General features: G+C 32.9%; 2 protein-coding genes across 6 annotated transcripts in view; one reads left to right on the forward strand and one right to left on the reverse strand.

Annotated features, from left to right (window-relative positions):
* The window catches only part of LOC129799078 (multiple coagulation factor deficiency protein 2 homolog), a 60522-nt gene that overhangs the window by 232 nt on the left and 38471 nt on the right, over positions 1-21819 (forward strand). The gene's annotated exons all lie outside the window — the stretch shown is intronic.
* Positions 6-20880, reverse strand: LOC129799076 (transmembrane protein 198). 4 transcript variants are annotated; one of them, XM_055842695.1, is made up of 6 exons: positions 17746-20880; positions 13911-14220; positions 13443-13656; positions 4850-5163; positions 4455-4775; positions 6-812 (listed from the first exon to the last, which is right to left on the reverse strand). In XM_055842695.1, exons 2-6 carry the CDS (start codon positions 13962-13964, stop codon positions 705-707), a joined length of 1011 nt encoding a protein of 336 aa, XP_055698670.1. In that variant the 5' UTR covers positions 13965-14220; positions 17746-20880; the 3' UTR covers positions 6-704. The 4 variants fall into 4 exon arrangements, with proteins under 4 accessions (XP_055698670.1, XP_055698671.1, XP_055698673.1 ...); XM_055842696.1 differs by having other exon boundaries at positions 17635-20880; XM_055842698.1 differs by lacking the exon at positions 13911-14220.

Raw genomic sequence — 21819 nt, forward strand, 5'->3', positions numbered from 1 at the left:
CAAAATTTTCCATTCTCAATGAATTTTCTTTATTTTATAATATAAATACAACATATAAGAACGCTTCTCACATAATATAAACTTTGATTGAATCCTCAACATAGTTTTTGAGCAGATTTTGTCGTTACAATAAATTTTTGTTCATCACTCAATGTGGCCATCCGGATGGCTTCCGGAAGCCACATCCTTTTTGTCCCTCGATTTCTTGTCCTTACACCTAATTTACATCTCTTGGTAAATAACATTGAACTCCATTGATAATGTATCTTGGAAGCTTTGTGTCAACAAATGGATTTTTATTACGATATTGTCTCTGAAAAGGAATTCCAATGAAAAAATCCTCCCTCTTTTCCGGGGAACTGCTTTTTGGCGGGAAATTCTGCCAGGAGTTCGTATGTTTTTGGGGCCAAGTGGCCCAGGAAGAAGTGTTCTGAAATTTTGTCTTCTTTTCTAAAATGCTTAAGTTGCTATCAATGAGAATCTACAGAGAAATATATGGCTGAATATTTAATATTCAGACTTTAAATATTTATATAATTTGTTTTTTTTTTTAGCAATTAGTGTCTTTGATTAAATTTTCCTTGTATTTTGAATACGTTTCTGCTGAGACTGGGTCTCTTCTCTAAGAAGTGCACAGGTCCTCTGGACAAAAGAAGAACGCTAATGTACACAGAGACTTAATAGTAAATGTTTGAGCAACGCTCTCAAGATTTCGTGTCCACGGAATCCGGGAGATGAGTCATGTGAGTTGAGTGCTCTGATGATGATCCTGAATGGGGTTGAATATGCTTTTGAAGGGCGGAAGCGCAATTCTGAAAAGAAACAGGGAAAGTCAGTAATAATCCTCGAATAGGCTACGGTAAATGTGATTCTTAATTCCACTCGAAATGCTTCTTACAAGCACTCATTATGCCCTAAACATACTTACGACTTAAACCGAGAGACGGCTTAACGGAACTATTCTCAAAATAATAATCAGATTACATTTCCATCAGTTTCTGACTAATCTGTCTCCCGGCTTAAGCCGAGAAACTGATTAGTCAGTTTAGAAACTGATGGAAATTTAGTCAAATCATTATTTTGATTATAATTATGTTAAGCCGTCTCTCGACTTAGTCGTAAGTGCAATAGTTCCTTTTATAAAAGCAGTTATTCATTAAATTTATTGGCTATAGGACTGATATTTCGCCTGATTATCTTATTTGTTAAAGAAGTTATTACATAATTTTAGGTTATGTCTAAACTAACCTTAAAAAGGAGGTTAGATCTTTCCAAAAAATCTAAGTGTAATTTAGATTTCAATTTTCTTTCATCAAATTCTAAAAAAAAATCATAAAATTATCTCAAATTCTTTCTCATAAAATTCTCATTGAATTTCTGAGGTTAGATTAGATGAATTTTAAGTTTTAAGAATTATTTAAAAAAAAAATTATTTTAAACATTTATTCTACTCAGTAAATTAAGAGACTTAATGTCAGAAAAAGCCGCTGTTGGAAGGGGAAGTCAACATAACCTAAGACTTATCGAATTAACCTAGTGGAAAAATAAGAAAATTAGATCCAATATAAAATTTTTCAATTTAGCCACTTGATTTTCAAAATAAAAATTCGAAAATATCGTTTCTACATGCCTTTTTATCCTGAGAAAAAAAAAACAAAACATTGTGTTTAGTTCTCTAATTTTGTTGTTACGGTAATAACTTCATAACATAAACTAAAATTTTAACAAAATAATAAAAAGATTAGGGATTATGTTTTTTTTTAACTTTCAAATGTACATAGAAAAAAATGTTTCGTAACTTTGTTCGTAGATGTTTATAAAGTCCCACTGAGGGTGTACGAAATTCTCGAACATGATACCAATAGGTTGATAAATGCGCTCTATAGAGTCTTTGTTACTTTATGATCTTGAAAATTCGTTTTTAGGAATGATTCAGCTGTATTTTCGTATAAGGACGAAATGTCCTTCTAGATAACCTCTAAAATGTATCCAAAAATTATGAAAAAAATCACACGACGCGTCAATGCAGAAAAAATGTATCAAAGAGCTCCTTCTACTCAGCAAATCAACTAATCCAAGAAATTACAACTAATATTCGGCCTAACCTTAAATATTCAAAATATAGTCTAAGTGTAAGATCTTCTTTTTAAAGATAATTTAGCTACAACGAAAAGAACTTACTTAAAATTTCATTTCATCATCCACTTACTATTCCAAAAGGTGTTTTTTTTTAATCTGAGGTTATGTTGCATCTAACCTCGAAAATTAGTCAATATCGAGGCCCTTGTTACTTTTCAAGTTAGTATTGATATCGTGGGAAACAAATTGAGCAATTTAGCATTATTTTTTCTTCAAAATGCAATAAAAATCTGGAACTTGAAAAATCAACCTTAAAAAACGCTTTCTAAAGCTCAAACTTAATAGAGGAAAGTGCTCTCGCTTCGAACGTTAATGTGAATTTCTTTTGTTTTTCGTAAGAGATTTACACTAAATTATCACGGAATTATCAACAATTGATGATAAGCCAACTAATATTTGATAGAAATGTGCAAATCATTTAGGAAAACTAAAAGAAAATTCACAATATTCTAAGGCATGAACGTTCAAAGGGAGAGTACTTTTCCCTCCAGTTTCAATAATTTGGAATTTAAGTATAAAAGTAAGTTATTGATATTTAAAGTGGGAGAATTGACAGAATATATTAATCTTAACTGTTTTTGGAATCCAAATTATCCATCTGCCGGAATTATTCTAGGTTAGGCTGAACATAACCGCAATTTCCATGACAAACCTTTCCCCAAATAAAAGAATAAGGTTTAGGGTAAATGTCCTAATTCAAAACCATTTCCAGACACTTTAACTTTGACAGAAGATTCAACGCATTAAGTTCATATTTTTTTTGAAGAGAATTACATAAATTTGCTCCTTGACTCTTCTAGAATCTTACTGTTTAGTGAAAATTCTTTAGATATAATTTGAAAAGTTCTTAAATACAAGAAAAATACTCGAGCGTGAAATGCTTCTATTGGAAACAAATTAATCCAAATGGGAACAAGAGTAAGTTTCTAATTGGAGACGAATAGTGTATCATTTGCAGACACTTCAGAAAAACACTTTTTGTTCACGAAACAAGTAAAATTATTTCATTTGAAAACCTCACGTACCATTAACAATAATGGTTAACACTTAATTTCTCATAATTTTGCCAGAAATATTACATAAATGTAAAAAAAAAAAAAAGGAATAGGGTAAGTGTGCCAAATTCCAGCCAGTTTGCAATTTCGGCCACCTTTTTTGTTCCTCGAATTTCCAAGAACTTTTAGATTTTACGTACTCTAGAGATTATACAATGCAAAAGAATAACAAAAAATGTAACTTCGACAAACGAGACAACGTGAAAAAGGCATTAGAAGAATTCCTGAAGGGCAAGGAACTATGAGAATGAAGGTGGCCGAAATAGGGTACCAAAACTATGTCTACATTTTTATTCATTTTAAAATATATTAGACATGATTTTGGAGTAAATAAAGACGATAAACTATTTATAAGGTTCTTTCTAAGCAACACTCCTTAAAAAGAGGTAATAAAAAAATCAAATTTCTATTAAAGATATTACATTTCAAACTTGGGACTTTGGCGCTTGCATGCAACTATGCCGAAATTTGGCACACTTACCCTAAATGTAAAAAAAAGGAATAAAGAACCATCATCCTATTGTGTTTTTCATTCGAAAACATGATTGATCGATGAAAAATTCGATAATGAAAAAATACACTTTTAATTATTCTGAGAAATTTATAAATTAAAATTTGTGAATATGAATGGATTTTCGCTTTATTTAGAGTAAAATTAACTAAAGAATGCAACTGTGGTATAGAAAATATATAAATATAATAATTTAGTACTGTATTTATCATGGAAAAAATGATGTTTCCATTTGAAGTAGCGAAAAATTTCCATTTGGAACAGGTTTTGAATTAGCTTAATTTACCCTAATAGCCAAAACTTTTAGGTCTCATAAATTAATTTACACCTTCTAACGTTACTTAAACAATGATAAAGAATATAATTTAAATATTTCGGGATAAAAAGAAAAAAAATATGTTGAAAAACTAAAAAGATAAAATATTGCAAAATATCCAAGACAATTAAAACTCTGAAAAATAGAGTTTTTATCGTTTTTATTTTACAGTGGCGCCACTAGTGGTGATTTTATAAACCTGCAATGTTTCTATAACTTTTAGCTATTTAAATAATGTCAAAATCAGTTTTTTGCTAAGTTTTCACGATCAGGGAGTTGCAATAAACACTTTGGGCACGTTTTAGTCCAATCAAAGAAATACAATTCATTGTAAAAAACCGCAAGAGTTGGATTTGTGAAGAATCTCACCCTAGTATACCCCAATTGATGGCAATTTGCCATTTACGATAAGCATCTCTGCGAAAGCACCCACCTGTGAGATGATGTCCCCTCTCGAGGTGCGGATGTGATACAAATACCGGAACTTCCTCTGTCTGGCCTCCTCTCGGGTCTCTCTGGGTCGGGCTGGAGGGTTGGGTGGACGATTGGCGGGAATTTCCGGAAGTCCTCGAACGGTTATTGGGGCTTCCAAGCGTCTCCGGTACGGCTGAGGACGCTTCTTGTGATCCAAACGCCAAGCTGTGATGAAGCACTGCGCCAGAACTCCCACGAGTGCTGTCACTGGCCATGAACACATGATGACACCTCCCCAACAAGGAGGAGGAGGCATTGTTGTGGGTTTGATGTCCATAATCTGCAAAAAAAAAATAAGAGATGAATGTTCGCTACGCGGAAAAAGGACTTCTTTTGCTTAATTTGTCGTCCTACCCATTTAACCGTTTCGAGACTGTGGAGAAAAAAGTCCACGGACAATAGGACCATTGTGGAACCAATGACGCTCGATGAGACGATCGTAATCAATTTAGCACAGCATAAAGTCATCACAGCAAATATAACAGCACCCCCAGATACAGCCACAACAATCTCACGCTCCCCGAATTCGTGATCGGGCATTGTGGCGATGCAGAGGACCATTGTTGCTCCAGCAATTATTGCTCCGGCTATTGCACTCACTAATGCAGACGCCACGGGGTGGGTGGAACCGAGCATAGCACCACAGAGACCAGCAGCCACGGCCAGAGCTAATTAACAGCAGAGAAAAGAGCGAGAGGTCAGGAAAACAGGTCAACATCTCTAATTCGCCAGGGGAAAACCTCAATTTCTCCTCCAAATGAATTCTCTCGATAAACGCTCCATTCACGCGATATTTGAATTTAGAGCTTTGATTTTTTCTGGATTAATGTAAGGGGTTTGCTATAGATTTACAGGAGTACCTATGGTTTCTAAGGTTTCGCTAAATATTGAAGATTACTAGAGGTTTGAAAGATTCTCCTGGATTTCCTGAGTTTCGCAAGGCAAGTTTCGTTAAGTCCACTATTGGAGTCCCTTTATCTAACAGGTTTCTAAGGTTTCGCTAATCCTAAAAAGTTACACGAGTTTTCCAAAACCCTTCATAATTTTTTTTTCAGATTTCTGGGATCCGATTAAAGGTTTGTCCAATTTTATGAAACCATTGAGACCTAAACGTAGCTTAACTTTAAACCTTAAGGATGATTCCTAAAGTTTTATCCTGAAGGTTTCTCTGGTTTCGCATAGTCTATTAATCATTCGGGTTTTGCTAAACGCAAAAGTTGCAAAAGCTTCACGAAACCTTTTCCAATTTTTTTCAAGTTTCGGGAGGCCTGTGCTTTTCTTGAGTTTCGTTAAGTCCTCTACTAAAGGTTCCTTAATTTTACAAATTTCTATGGTTTCTCAAGTGGAACCGATTTCGCTAATTCTAGGTTATAGTAGCTTTGTAAAACCCTTTCCAAAACTTTTCGGATTTCGGGAGGCTTGAACATTTCTTGAGCTTCGTTAAGTTGTTTACCTTGTTTACTGACATTTCCTTCATTTTACAGGTTTCTGTAATTTAACAATATCTAAAATTTGATCCGATTTCACTAATCCTAAAGGTTACACTAGCTTTTGACTAGCACCTTTTCCAAGATATTTCGGACTTCAGGAGACCTAAAAGTCTTTTAAGTTTCACAAAACTTTCCTAAGGTTTCTAAAGCCTCCTTAAGTCACAGGAAATAGACGGAGACACTGAACCTCTCTTGATTTTCACAATTTTATTCTCTACGACGTTTCGAGGATGGATGTCCTCTTCATCAGGTATCGAATATGGCAGGGATTTCCGTCTATTTCCTGCTACATTCTGTCGAACCGAAATTCTTCTGAAACATTTCTCCTTAAGTCCTCTACTTGAGGTTTCTTAACCTTACAGATGTTTCGTAGAACCGTCGTCAGACTAGAGGCTTAGCCTAGTTTCCGAAGGGCTCAAAATCCTAAATAGCAACCAATTTAATTTGTGTTTTTGATTCAAATAGATTAATCCTTAATAGTCCATTTCTAAGTCAAAATTTTACAAAAATTTTCGACTGATATGTATCTAGAGAAGTCAGGCTAAACCTTAGGTCTAAAGCCTGTATAGGGTTCTATCCCGCTAAAACTAGAAGTTTCACTGATTCGGGAAAATAATAAATTGGTGAAGTATTTTTCTAAGCACAGAATTTGAACGTGCTTTGAAAAACCGGAAAAACTTTTCCCAAGATTTTTTGGATGTCCCAGAACCGATTTTAAGTTTTCATGTTCATTAACCTTAAGGACGCTTTCTAAGGTTCGGTGCCAAGAAGTTAATAGGTATATCTGGTTTCGGAAAATCAATTAAGAATTCGGATTTCGCTAAACGCACAAGTTGTGCAAGCTTTGCAATGCCCTTTACAAGATTTTTCCGATTTTGTGAACCCAAAGATTTATTGAGGAACGCAAAACTTCCGAAAGGGTTCTTAAGCCTCGTTAAATTCTCTATTAAAGCTTTTTTTTTAGTTTTGGATACTTCCTAAGGTTTTAACCCGAGAAACCTTCAAGTTTCTCTGGTTTCGTAAAATTGTAAATTGAACGAGCTTTGCAAAACCTTTTCCAAAATTTTTTGGATATCGCGGAACTGATTTAAGTTTTCTCAGGTTTCGTAAAACCCTTCAAAACGTTCATTAACCTTAAGGATACTTCCTAAAGTTCGGTCCCAATAAGTTAACAGGTTTCACTGGCTTCGAAAAACTTTCTAAATGTTTCTCAAATTGAATTAAACCCTGGCATAAAGGTTCCTTAACTTTAAATGTTTTTTTAAGGTTTTATCCCGATAACCTTACAAGTTTCTCTGGTTCCGCAAAATCCAAAACTTTATCGTGATTCACCAAACTTAAATGTTGGACTAATTTTGCAAAACCGTTTTCAAGTTTTTTCGGACTACGCAAATCCTAAAGATCTCTTGAGTTTCGTAAAACCGTTCTTATATGATTTTACGAACGATTAAGGTTTCTCGATGTTTCCGGAACATTTCAGGGTTCGCCGCTCTGGTTTCTCTTTGTGAGACACCATTTACACAAAATTTAAAAATGGTAAAATAAAATAATATAAAAATATAATAATAATAGTAGTATAATATTTTCCTTAGGCATAGTCGAACCTCAAATTTAAAAAATATATATATTTCAGCAATTATCACCGCTCTATACAACCACCCTGTTTACAGCTATTGCCGTCTTAGCATTAATAACCTTTAGAATAAAACCCTAAGGGACATTGGAAAGGCCGATTTCGGAAAGTCCTTTTCGAAATTAATTTCGAAAGGTCCTTAACGAAATTTCGAAAGTTGTAGACTTTTGAAGGACGTCTCTAAATCTACAAAAAAACTCATTTACCCGCTTTCGATTATAAAGACAATAAAACATGAATGCTTAATTGTCGTAAATTTAAGAATATACACCAAAAGCTGTAACTTCTTTTAAGCTTCAGCTGTTTAATAACTTTTTTCTATTCACCTTCCTCATGATTCCCTTTCACTTAAATAATTCAAAACGTTTAAGGAAGCTCTCAAACCTTTCTAAAAAATTAAAATAAATGAATCTTAAATCTCATTAGCTTGAAAAACAAGTTAATTAGCCATTGGTTTTAATCTTTACGGTTTAGATCGGGTGAGTAGAGAAGCATATGGGGTGGGGTCGGTGGGGCTATTGGCTTACCTTCAGGACATTAAGAGAAATTGCATAGATTGGATGAAATGGGTGAAATTCAGCTCTAGAATGAATTTGAATGGTATACTGGAGTTTTGTGTTGACACAGCGCTGTGAAAACATTTTCCCCAGCTTTAAAATATAGCTTAAACTTTTCCCATAAAATTTTCTGTTTATGTTATTTTAAAAGCGTTGATTGAAACTTTATACAACAACAAACCAGTAGAGGAAACTTTATCAACCTAGTTTTCAATTTTATAACCAGGTAAATGGAAAATAAGAAAATAGACCGCTTAATTACTGCTTGAATTTAAACAAAAAAGTAATTAATTACGAAATTAATAGAAACGTAAATATGTCAAACAAGGGAAAAACAAAATTGAAGATGAAATATTAACATAATGGTGATCGTAAAGTCGCCAGAACGACTCTCATTGATTTTCATTGATGACGATTTTCATTGACCAACTAGTAAAATTTTTGTCATAGTGCTAAGATAAAATTACGTTAAAATGACATTTTCTAGGCCTAATGCAATGGCACTCTTGCCATGCACATGCAGTGCCACTTGGGCAGGATGAACACATTTTACAACAATTAGTTCGAAAGAATCTTTGTCGTCTTTAAAGTTATAAATTTTCTATCAAAGTGACATTACATCAAATCTGTCAAATATATTTAAAAACATACTGTATATTTTTTTTCATTCCCAAAAACAATTTTAAAATTATCAAACAACTGTAATCTTAACACTTCAAAACACCATTAAAATTTATTAAAAAGAACAAAAAAACAATAAATTCAAGATTCAGATTTTATTTCGAAAAATTATATCTCAGAACTTGTTTTTTATTTTCCTTGTTTCCTTTTACATAAAATTTAATTAAGAACATTGAAAGAGCAATATCTGGTTTTCACAAAGTTACGGAATAGAACATATCAATTTGGGACCAAGATATTAACTATTCTTTTTAAACTTTTTCTTTTTTGCTAATGCAAAAAGACTGTCCTAGATAATATTAACTTATAGGGGGGGGGGTCATTGAAAAGCGGAAGTCGATATCTTTTACCGTTTACCGATTACTTACCGACGATTAAGTCCGATGCAGATATTTCAAGATCTTGCAAAATTATCCAAATAGAAGCAAATCTCTTGAAAAATAGGCCCTCCAAAGTCGTTAAACTTTGACATTCGACAATTTGGTATCGAAATGGTTTTCGAACATAGGTGTCCAAAGACGAAATATTCTCCTTGACCACCCCCAAAACATATTCGAAAATGAAAGAAATCGTTGAAGCCGTTTTCGAAATAAACCAAAAAACATGGGTTTTGGAAAGGAATGAAGGTGATGAGGAAAAAAAGAAAAAGATTGCCCGAGATAATTTTGACTTATGGAAAAAGGACGTCGAAGACCGGAAGACGATATCTTCTATCGTTTGGCCTTGAGCCGTGTGACAAGTTGAAAAAAGTTTTCTAGAAAACCTTTTAAAAAATGGTACATTTGAAGTTCCGGTACTCGCTAGCTGCATATTTTTTGCCATGTCTTTCGGCAAAACATGAACACCAGGCTGATAAAATGAGTCGTTTTTGAACCAAAACCGTTTATCAACCCAATTTTGCAGTTTTTCAAAATTGCATTTTTACAATTCGCCGAAGAAAGAATAATGGAAAGGGTGTCTGGAGAGTAGAGGAAGGTCAATAAGACATCCCAATTTAGCATTTTAAAAGAAGTACAATTCCATTATGAACGTTATCATATTGTAATATCATTCGCTCGTGTTTTTGACCGATTTTGGCCGGTTTTCGATCAATACATGATCGAATTTGATCGGCAGTCATGCTCATTGATAGTATCACTTGAAGGAAAACGCATAATATTATCTTCTTCCAAAGAAATTTGGTCATGCTTTCGGTTTTAATACTTTGATAGGGGAAAGGTTCCGTATTTCGGATTTGGAAATACGGAAACAGTTAAATATTTAAACTTTTAAGCATCCATTTTTGACAGTTTGAAAATACCTCGAAAAACTATGTTTACTATCCTCTCGCTTCATCCAGTAAAGCTGTCGGATCGGCGCCATTAATTGGTTTTGGTCTTTTGGTCCTTTGCGTTAAAGTGGCCTTTTTGAGACTTTTGAATCAATTTTCTCAGGTGATTATGGGTGGTACATGTTCGCTGTAGACATTTTTAACCAAATGGCATCCTTTACTAGTTTTTTATTAAAATTAAAGTACTAAAGCAGCAAATACTGTTTTTGTTTTTGACACGTCAGTTGTTGGAATTTTTTGTTGCGATTTACTTACCGATATTGTCATTGGTTATTGTTGACAGATGAATAACCTCTAAAACAGAGGTGAGCAAGAACCATTTGAAACCGAATAAATGTCAAATGAATTTATACGTCAATGGTCACAAACGCTATTTGGACAAAATTTATTTTGACGTTTATTCAAATTCAAACGGTTCTTGCTATAAATAAATTCAACTTTGGATATGTGTCCAATGCCGCTAGCGTCATTTATACCTGATGTCTAAAATATTACTTGAAGACTCAGTAAAGGAACACCTACTGACACTTTAAGAATTTGTGTCAGGACCTATTGACACCCTACTCTGTACCATTTGTAATACGAAATTTGAACACTTATCCTTATCGAAAAACGTAGATTAATAAAAATACGCCATATTACATTTTATTAGACACATTAAATAAATTTCAACATTTTGACGAAAGTGTCAATAAGGGTTCCCTCTGTGTTAGATTTTAGAATTTTAGCATTATAAATTTCTCGCAACATATCGGTTACTTTCGTATATCTTCGATTGCTCGTAAACCTCGTAAACGTCAAATTTAAATTTGGAACTGTATAACGGCACTTCCCAGCGAGCACCAAATGCTAAGCTTTTTCAAATCAGCTGAAAACATATATTTTTTCAGCTGAGCTCTGCTGACCTCGAAGTTACACTAGCGATCGCAGTGGCAATTAGTCAAAGTTATTCTTTTTCCTCAATCGAGTGAGAGACTTTAATGCACTTGGTTTTTGTCTTTGCTGAGTTGAGTAGAAGCTAAGGTTAACCTTTTCCATTATTACAATTTTATGATTCTTACAATAACCACATTTGACATTAAAAAATAAAGCAAAAAATTTAAAATTCACAAAAATTTTAAAAAATCATATTTATAATATATTTTGAATAATATGTATTCTTAAACCTTTTCCGACCAATAAATTTAATTTTTTTGTCTAATTTTATCAAAAAATATTGTGAATTCATTTATAAAAAAAATATACTACACCTAAATTAAAATTGCATTGCCAAGAATTCTTGTCCGCTGTGATTTTAGAAAATTAATAACCCAAGAAATTCTTGGGAATTCTCAAGATATTTTGATATTTAATGAATTCTAAATTCGAGAAATATTGAAAAAACTTCGAAACCTCATGGAAATACCAAGAAGATCAAGAACATATAGAATTTAGACACTCTATAATTTTTATTTAATGGTATACACACAGTCTACTCAAAATTATTTGAAATGATTTCCAACAAATTAGCATATTTTCCTGACTTTAAAGGTATTTAAAAACTCTCTTCTAAAAAATATAAATGCATATCATTTTAATTTAAAAAATGAATCATCAAATTAAATAAATTTTTCATTTAAAAAAGAATACGTACAGTATTAAAAAAACGATAATTGTTGGTTTGTTATTTTACCACGATAATAAAAGTAGTTTTTTGCGTAAAAATGCGCTTTAGAAAATTTATAATCGAAAATTTATAAATAGAAAAGTGCAGCATATACATTATGCATATGCATCGTGCACGGATCATACATTTATTTCACTTGTAAAATATAAAACATTTTATAACATAAAAAAATATATATTTTCCGCATTTGCCGCAACAAACAAAAACGCTTTTATGTAAATTTTTCAACTTAAATTGTGATAAAACAATTATATTTTATTTTGTAGTATCCATAGAAATTTTTTTGTAGTATTTTTAAAAGGCATTATTGAACTCATTAACTCTTTCCGGACCGCAGCATATACTGTAAGCCAATTTCACTTTTTTTTTAAATCAAAAATATCTTTGCTCAGAAATTAATTGAGGTCCTACAAAAAATAATTTACATTTAGACATCCTTATAGTTTGTAATCATACACAAGAATAGGACTTTTATCAGTTCTGAATAATTAAAAAAAAACATTGTTTTCCACAAAGTATTCATATGCTGCTTTGTGTACTCAGAGTCCCAAAAGAGGCAAAAGACTTAAGCGGGGGAGTCACAACTTTTAAATGGATTTTTTTAAATGCATCTGCAACTTTATTTACCATAAAAAAGTTAAAAAAGTAGAAAAATCCTGTTTCAAGATCAATTACAATAGTTGTGACCGACTGTGAGCATAATACATCAATGGCTGTTCCAGGAAAGATGCCAATATTTAATTGCGAAAATTGAGGAAAATATGCTATTTGCAAAAGAAAAAACATATTTTTCATAAATAATGAATAATTTTATAACCCCCGACTGAATATTTGCTCAGAAAAAAAATATTTTTTTTCTCGGGAAAATAATGACGCAATTCACTAAAAAATGCAACATTTTTGGTCGGGAGTATGTTTAATACTCTTATTTGACCATTCTCTATAGGCAGCATACCGCAGCATAATTCCTATAATAATATAAGTAATAAAAATCGTGATTATAATATCCCCCAAGTTGATAAATAATTTCAGGGGAAATTCCAAGTCCATTTTGACATTTTGAGAGAAAAAGAAAATGAAAGAGAAAATTTGCTGCTAAATGCTTCCTGGCGCCATCTACCGGCAGTATTTAGTTCTGCCATCATCCACTGCGAGCGCTAAACAGTGCCATTTTTATGTATTTGCTTAGCACTTTTTGTTCTAGAGCTGCTGATTGGCCAGCAGACCGATTCAGCAAAAAAATGCTGAAAATCCTATTTTATTCTGCTAACTGTGCTCGCTGGGTTAAGCAACGAATTTTGAAATCGATCGTATTTTTGGGATGAAATTTAAAACAAAGGATTCCGCGTGTCTAAAATTATAAGATTCATTATGTTTCTGCCCTATTTCTCCTCTCGGTTTACGTTGCCAGAAAATTTCACCTCAATTTTCGTATATTTTTAAAAATAAAATAAAATATTCAGTGACAAAATATTTTCGTCGGAATTCCATGGAGAATCGAGAGAAAGAAGAATTCACTAGGGCGTAGTTCCGGGTAAATTCACAGGGAGATAGTAAAAGAAAAATGTAATGCAAAGATGAACAAAGTACCTGAATCTCCGGGACTACCGAGGAGTGCTTTGTGTCTCTGCAGCCACAAGACGCATCCTGCTCCTGCTGCCAATCCCGTGAGAAATCCAATTGCTCTGAGGCATCGGTAGCCCAGCATCATGTAGACGAAGCCAAAGACGGCGCATGTGGTCCAGAGGAGGACCTCTATCATATCCGGCTGACTTGTGGGACATATTGATGTGTCCATTACACCCTGCGAAGGTGGAGACGACACAAAAAAAAGTGAAAGTGGGTGGAATGGGCAGAGGGAGGACTGAGTCATATGTGAATCTGTGTCAATTGAGATGTTAGTGCAAAATGTTGAATTTTTCGGTGAATATGCTGACGGTGAGAGCGACTGAATTTGGGTCTTTTTCGCTTTTGATAAAAAAAAATGAACATAGAGACGACTTAATGAGATGAGGATGGCGCACGAAGGGTGAATAATCTTTAAGAAGGGGCACTTACTTGAAGGAGAAATGGCCAAATTTTTGCTACTTCTTCACTCTGCACAAAATTCATTGCAGTGTCTCTCCTCTCTAAATACGATACTTTACGGTTTTATAATTTAGATTTTACAATTTTTGTAGAGAATAACTCTTGAAGGATGGTTTGTCAATTTGAATTTGTGTAAATTTTATAATTTGTGGCAGTGTCCTGTTTTTTTTATCCAATTAGAAAGTCTTCTTCACTGTGGGAAGATTCTTTTGTTGTCTGGAGTGATTTTGGCTCAGTTGCGCTTTTTTTTGTACTGTGTCTGGCATTTGAAGAGTATTTGCTGAGAAGAGCCAGAATATGGCAGAAAAGTGGAATTTATAAATTGATTGCATAATTTTTCAGTAGGGTGAATCCCGGCTGACCATTGCTATTCATTTCGTATTTCGTATTTTAGCGACTGACTAAAGAAATTGATTCTTTATTGCTCGTTTCTTTTCATTCCATGCAATATTAAAGCCCCTGAGATTTATCCGGTCAATGGAATAACCGTAATAAATAAATAAAATTCTCTATCAAAACACAAAAGAGAGAATGGCAAAATCGTTTTTGTTCGATTTTTCTATGCCTTCTGGCAGATATCAGACTACAGCGCCTCTTGTGTTGGTTTTACTAACTTCCCTAGTTCTAGAGAATGGTCGGTCATTTAAAGATCTTAAACTATCTTCTAATTAAGAATTAAAGCAGTATACCAATTGACAGAAAGATTTTCCTAGATTATAGGCCTTACGTGGCGTGATAGACAAGACCGTCACGCGCGCTTCTTCCGTACTCACATCTGCTGACCTATGATCAGCAGAATCTTCCGACACAAAAGCATTGTAATAATAAGCAAACTTAAAAATAATAGGTACAATGAAACCTCGAATATAAGTAATTCAGAGGTGTGCAAGAACCGTTTGAAACCGAACAAACGTCAAATGGAAATTGTACGTCAATGCTCAAAACGCTACCTGGACCATAACCATTAAGTAATTTTTATCACAAAATCATTGTATTACTCTTTATCTTGTATTACTCTTGTATTACTCCTAAGCTATTTCGGTCGATCTTTTGAGTATTTTATGAAATAGTTTTAATAGATTTCGAATCGGTAAACCGTAAATGATGCGAAAGTACTTTTGAGGTATAACATCTAAGCCATATACTGAGGTTACAAAATTATAAACCGCAAGACTCGTTACTTTGTACTGGCTTTTGCGGTTTTTTCCTTTGATTATAACTTTACGGATATTTTTTGATATCGGGGATCGATGTTGTTCTAATTATTGTATTAAACTTATTCTCTCGTTCAGTAATAGCCTTCCCGATTTGACAGCTCTCTCTGGTTGAGATTTCTTCTCTACTGATTCGAAGGTATATCAGAGAGAAATTAGTTGAAACCCAGTTGGAAGTTCGAACGTTTAAACCTTAAACCGATAAATTACACAAAAGAGTGAGCAAATTCATGAAAAGACATTTAAGGTAAAGTGCCCTCAAGTCGACCGATTCCTCAATTAGACCGGTAGAGTTATTTATTCAATTTATTTATATTTGTACTAATATTTGGCGTATGATCTAACATTAATAGGTCAATTATTCCATAAATAAATACGAATCAGTGACAATTTTATAGAAATTAACCATTAAAACATTCAAATATTGACCATCGGTCGAGTCGAGGAACCGGTCGACTCGAGGGCACTATACCTTATTTTAATAAAATTGCAATTAAAACGATCTCTCATACTTAAATTTCACAAAACTACGCAAAAATTAACTTTTTGCATCAAACGTTTGCACGGTATTTCTGACATTTTTGACGATTGAAGTGTCAAAAATACCGAAATTCAAAATGACAGAATGGCTTTGTCTCTTCGAGAGCCATTGTATTAAACTGCCATTTCAATGTGTTGTAACTAATATCAATGCACCTTTAGAACACATAGGGTAAATTAAGCTAATTCAAAACCTGCTCCAAATGGAAATTTTTCGCTACTCCAAATGGAAACGTCATTGATTTCATGATAAATACAGTAATAAATTATTATATTTATATATTTTCTATACCACAGTTGAATTATTTAGTTAATTTTGCTCCAAATAAAGCGAAAATGCATTCATATTCACAAATTTTAATTTGTTAATTTCTCAGAAAAATTAAAAGTGTACCTTTTCACCATTGAATTTTTCATCGATCGACCATGTTTTCCAATGAAAAACACAATGAGGTGATTGTTGTTTATTCATTTTGTTTAACATATATGTCATATTTCTGGCTAATTTTAATTATTTAAGTGCTAACTTTTATTGCTAACGGTACGTGAAGTTTTCAAATGAAATAATTACCTATTTTGTGAACAAAAAGGGTTTTTCTGAAGTGTCTGCAAATGCTTCAATAGGAAACCCCGAAAATATGATTTTTTTGGAGAGATTTTCTTATTGTTTTAGATGGGAAAGGAGAAAAGACCAGGAGTAAGAACAAATCCTGCACTAAAGAGCAACTTAACAAGGTTTTGGAAGCCTTTAGTCGCGGTTTCACTTACACTGTTTGTCTCCAATTAGAAACTTTCCCTTGTCTCCATTTGGATTATTTTATTTACAATAGAAGCATTTTACACTCGCGTATTTTTCTTGTATTTAAGAAGTTTTCGAATTATATCTAAAGAATTTTCACTAAACAGTAACATTCTAGAAGAGTCAAGGAGCAAAATTTATGTAATTCTCTTCAGAAAAAATATGAACTTAATGTGTTGAATCTTCTGTCAAAGTTTAAGCGTCTGGAAATGGTTTAGAATTAGGACATTTACCCTAAATAATCCGATCTAGATCTAAAATTTTGCCTAGATACAGGCGTTCAAAGTTAGAAATTTTGACATCTCTATATCTCCGGTATTTATTAAACAATCCGAATTAGGGTAAGTGTGCCAAATTTCGGCATAGTTGCATGCAAGCGTCAAAGTCTCAAGTTTGAAATGTAATATTTTAAATACAAATTGATTTTTTTATTCTTTCTTCTGAAAGAGTGTTGCATGGAACCTTGTAAAGAGTTTACCGTCTTTATTTACTCTAAAATCATTCTTAATACATTTTAAAATGAATAAAAATATAGACATAGCTTTGGTGCCCTATTTCGGCCACCTTCATTCTCATAGTTCCTTGCCCTTCGAGAATTCTTCCAATATCTTTTCCACGTCATCTCGTTTGTCGTAGCTACATTTTTTGTTATTCTTTTGCATTGTATAATCTTTAGAGTACGTAAAATCTAAAAGTTCATGGAAATTCTTGGAATAAAAAAGGTGGCCGAAATTACAAGCTGGCCGGAATTAGGCACACTTACCCTATCTATAACTTAAACAAAAGGTCTTATTAAACTCAAAACTTTCAACTTTAATCTTCTGTATCTAGGTCACTGCTTGATCTAAAGTCCTAGCGCCACACAGCGGATAATTTCTAAATACACTCATGTTATTGGAATATTATTACAAATACAACTTTGGTAAGCACTACAATGGATGCTGGGACAATGATTCAGTCCACTTAAAAGGAAAAAATGAACTTGTTTTCAAGAGATGACGACACAATGATTTTTATAGAATCAATTTCTAAACAATTGATGGTCAGACGGGATACATGTGGGGAATATTTTTCACAGAGCAAAAGGCGAAAAGGTCCTTTTGTAAATCCTCTTTGTCTCCTGCCAATTTCGTGAACGCACCCTTTTTTTATCATCTTCACCTTTGTCTCTCTTTTTTAGTTTAGCCTATTTTTGGGGGTTTGTGGCTCTTTTTTTTTGGGTGTATGGTCAATGTCCTGGTGGTATCCTTACCCTTTTTCACATTTATTATTATTATCGATTTTTTTCACCAAAAAGTGCACAATGTTTTTCCTCCTTGTTTTGTCTCTTCACTGAATTTCTGCACTGAGTATTTGGTACCTCCACAGGGTGTTTTTGTTGTGCCCGAGAATCAATACATTGGAGGAATTCCTTACATTTTCCACTGTGACTATCAACATATCTGCAGCAGACCACATAGAAGTGCCGTAGACGGAAAAAGGAGACACCATCGATGATTCTCCTTCCCACCCATTTATTGCTTTTCACTTTACCGAATAAATTCCTCTCTGCACCTCACACTCTTTCCCGAGATATTTCCATCACAAAATGATATTTTAATTTCAACGATTCCCTCCTCCTAGCACGGAAAATCAGGAAAATGTCCCCCAGAACAAATTTTTTGGAACACAAAAAGGCGTATACCTTGTCCGAAAATTCTAAAACGTTTATAAAACACTAAATTCCTTCCTCTGTTTAATTTACTCAGATCTCCAATTTGATGGACAGCAATTGTCTGGGTTTTGGTTGGAAAAAAATCACTGATGCGTAAATTGTGGACAGTATAAATTTTTCAACACACTTTTGATTAGTCTCGCAATAAAAAAAAAGAAATAAAAGACTAAAAAAGAGCAACAAATGACAATATTTCACAGAGATTTTCTGCACCACAAAAAAAATATGCAGCAAGATTCACATTTATCCTACTTTTGAGCACTTTGTAGCATAAAGGACAAAAATGCGCTTCACAACCTTCTTTCTCTTTGGCTATTTGGGACGCTGCAATCCTCCTTCCAGACCCAAATACGAACAACAAACACGATGTAAAAGGCAAAAGGGGAGAGTAATGTGAAGAATCTCTATGGGAAAGGAGAATTTTCAGGACATACGCAACTTGTGCGCAGACAAACCCCTCATCGTGTACATTTGCAGGGTTTTTCTGCGCTGCTGATTGGAACTTTAGGAGGGTGGGTCAGGAATCATAAACACTGGCGGGGAATTCTCCCATAATACTTTTCTCTGTCACTTGGTTCGGGTGTAACAGCTGAGAATGGCAGTTACATTCAAAATTCAAACCTACCAGGGATTCATGGCAGTTTTAACGGAAAATTTTGAATTTGCTGTCAAAATGACAGCTGTCAAAAATTTAAAAATCCCCTTAGGAGAGTTTTTGAAAACATTTATGATTAATTGTGATTTAAATCAAAAACTACAACAGATTGTGCAAAAGGAAAATGGACAAGTCATAAAATATTAAGTGCGTTCGGTTTGATTTACATGGATTTATGATCCTTTTATGAATTATTATTTACTAACCAATTATTTGTTCAAATTTCTAATTTTTGTGATTCTACCCTAAATCGAAATATCAAATTCTTCTGAGTTATCTTTACTTTATAATCTGTGCCCAAGAATTTGTCCAATTTTTAAAAATTAAAAACAAAACGGTAATATTTGTGGGAACAGTAAAATATTCTGGACACAGTAAATTTTTTTTGAAGAACTCTAACATTTTCTGTGAACAGTCAAACTTTCAGCAAATAGTAAAATTTAATGGGAACAGTAAAATTTGTTCACAAATAGCAAAATTTTCTGGGTACAGTACAAATTTTAGCAAGAAGAAAAAAATCTTGGAGCAGTGAAATTTTCTGCTAACAATAAAATTGTCTAGAAACAGTTAAATTTTTTGGGAACAGTAAAATTTTCAGCGGATAATAAAATTTTTGGATACAGTCAAATTTTCTGCAAATAGTAAAATTCTTTGCAAACAGTATATTTATCTGGGAACAGTAATATTATCCGCAAAACAATAAAATTTTCAGCGAACAGCAAAATTTTCTGCTAATAGTAAAATTTTCTGAGAATAGTAAAATTATCAGAGAACAGTAAAATTTTCAGTGACGACTAAAATTCTCTGAATCAAGTAAAATTTTCTTAGAACAGTAAAAATTCTGGGAACTGTGAAATTTTCAGCGAACAGCAAAATTTCTGGGAACTGTAGAATTTTCATGGAACACTAATATTTCTGATAACAGTGAAATTTTCTGGGAAGAGTAAAATGTCTTACTAACAGTAAAATTTTCAACAGACTAAAATTTTCTGTGAACAGTAAATTTTTTAGCCAAAAATAAAATTTTCTGAGAACAGTAAAAATGTTGGGAACTGTAAAATTTTCAGGAAACACTAATATTTTCTGAGAACAGAAATATTTTCTAGGAACAGAAAAATTTCCTGCAAACAATAACATTTTCAGCAAAAACTAATATTTTCTGTGAACAGTAAAATTTTTAGCCATAAATAAAATTTTTTGAGAACAGTAAAATTTCTGGGAACTGGCAAATTTTCAAGGAACACTAATATTTTCTGAGAACAGAAACATTTTCTGGCAACAGAAAAATTTCTTGCGAACAATAAAATTTTCTGAAAACAGTAAAGTTTCCTGTGAACAGTAAAATTATCAGGGTACAGTAAAATTTCTTGCGAACAGTAAAATTTTCAGCGAACAATAAAATTTTCTGAGAACAGTAACATTTCTAAGAACTGTAAAATCTTCAGGGAATACTAATATTTTCTGAGAGCAGTAAAAGTGGTGATTATGAGAAGTTATGCAATTAGGCTGAAAATAGATTGCCATACAGCTGACTAGATTAGCTTGGCAATCTTGCTCTCTCTTTTTGACTGGCCCATCCCCAATGAAATGTAAAACATATTGTAAAATCCGTAACATACAACCAGAGAAAGGACATTTCCACCGTTTAGTCCTGGAGGTTGGAATCAACGCTAAGACGGCGGTGGCCGCATGGGGGGTGGGAAAGATCAAGAATGAGATGAAATAAATTCAATTCAATTCAATTCAATTTTCTGGGAACAGTAAAATTTCCTGCGAACAGTAAAATTTTCATCGAAGACTTAAATTTTCTGTGAACAGTAAAATTTTTAGCCAACAATAAAATTTTTTGATCACAGTATATTTTGTGGGAACTGTAAAAGTTTCAGGGAACACTAATATTTTCTGAGAATAGTAAAATTTCTTGCGAACAGTAAAGCTTTCAGTGAAGACTAAAATTTTCTGTGATCAGTAAATTTTTCTGGGAACAGTAAAATTTTTTGAGAATAGTAAAATTTTCAGGGAACTCTAATATTTTCTGAGAACAGTAAAATTTTTATCCAAAAATAAAATTTCTGGGAACTAAAATTTTCTGTGAACAGTAAAATTTTCTGGGAACAGAAAAATTTCCTGCGAGTAGTAAAGTTTTCAGCGTAGACTAAAATTTTCTGTGAACAGCAGTTTCTTTGAACTGTAAAATTTTCATGGAACACTAATATTTCTGAGAACAGTAAAATTTTTAGCCAAAAATAAACATTTTTGAGAACAGTAAAATTTCTGGCAACTTTAAAATTTTCAGGGAACACTAATATTTTTGGGAACAGTAAAATTTCTTGCAAACAGTAAAATTTTCAGCAAAGTCTAAAATTTTCTGTGAACACTAAAATTTTCTTGGAACAGTAAAATTTTCTGAGAACAGTAAAATTTTCAGCGAACGGTAAAATTTTCTACTAACAGTCAATGAGATAAAATATCAAATATTCAAAAAAGAAGATGTATGAATTATAACTAAATAATAGTCACATTTCAAAATTTTCAATTCTTATAAATGAGAAGTACTTTAAAAAAAAAACGTATTTTTATTTGACAACTCTGTCATTTCTACAGCAAATTTAAAATTTAAGTTATTGCTTTCATAACCCCCGCCAGGCCAAATCTATCTTTCCTGCTAAATGAGGTTTACGATTTAAATTTAGGTACTTACATGAAAAATTGTAGAGATCCTGACAATTCTCAAATAGGACGTTTTAGAAACGAAACGTCAAAATTAATAAGACAATGTCATTTTACTGATAGTTTCATCACATTTTAAAGCAAGCAACGAGGCAACATTTTGCCAAACGAAAAGGCTAATTTAAAACCAAAATATGCTATAAAAACTTTATACAACAACATACACGCAAATGACAGTGAACGTCATTGACACTGAACTGTCAAAGTTCCTCTTGTCACTTTTTTTT

Source organism: Phlebotomus papatasi, chromosome 1, assembly GCF_024763615.1.
Source record: "Phlebotomus papatasi isolate M1 chromosome 1, Ppap_2.1, whole genome shotgun sequence".
Taxonomy (NCBI): Eukaryota; Metazoa; Arthropoda; class Insecta; order Diptera; family Psychodidae; genus Phlebotomus; species Phlebotomus papatasi.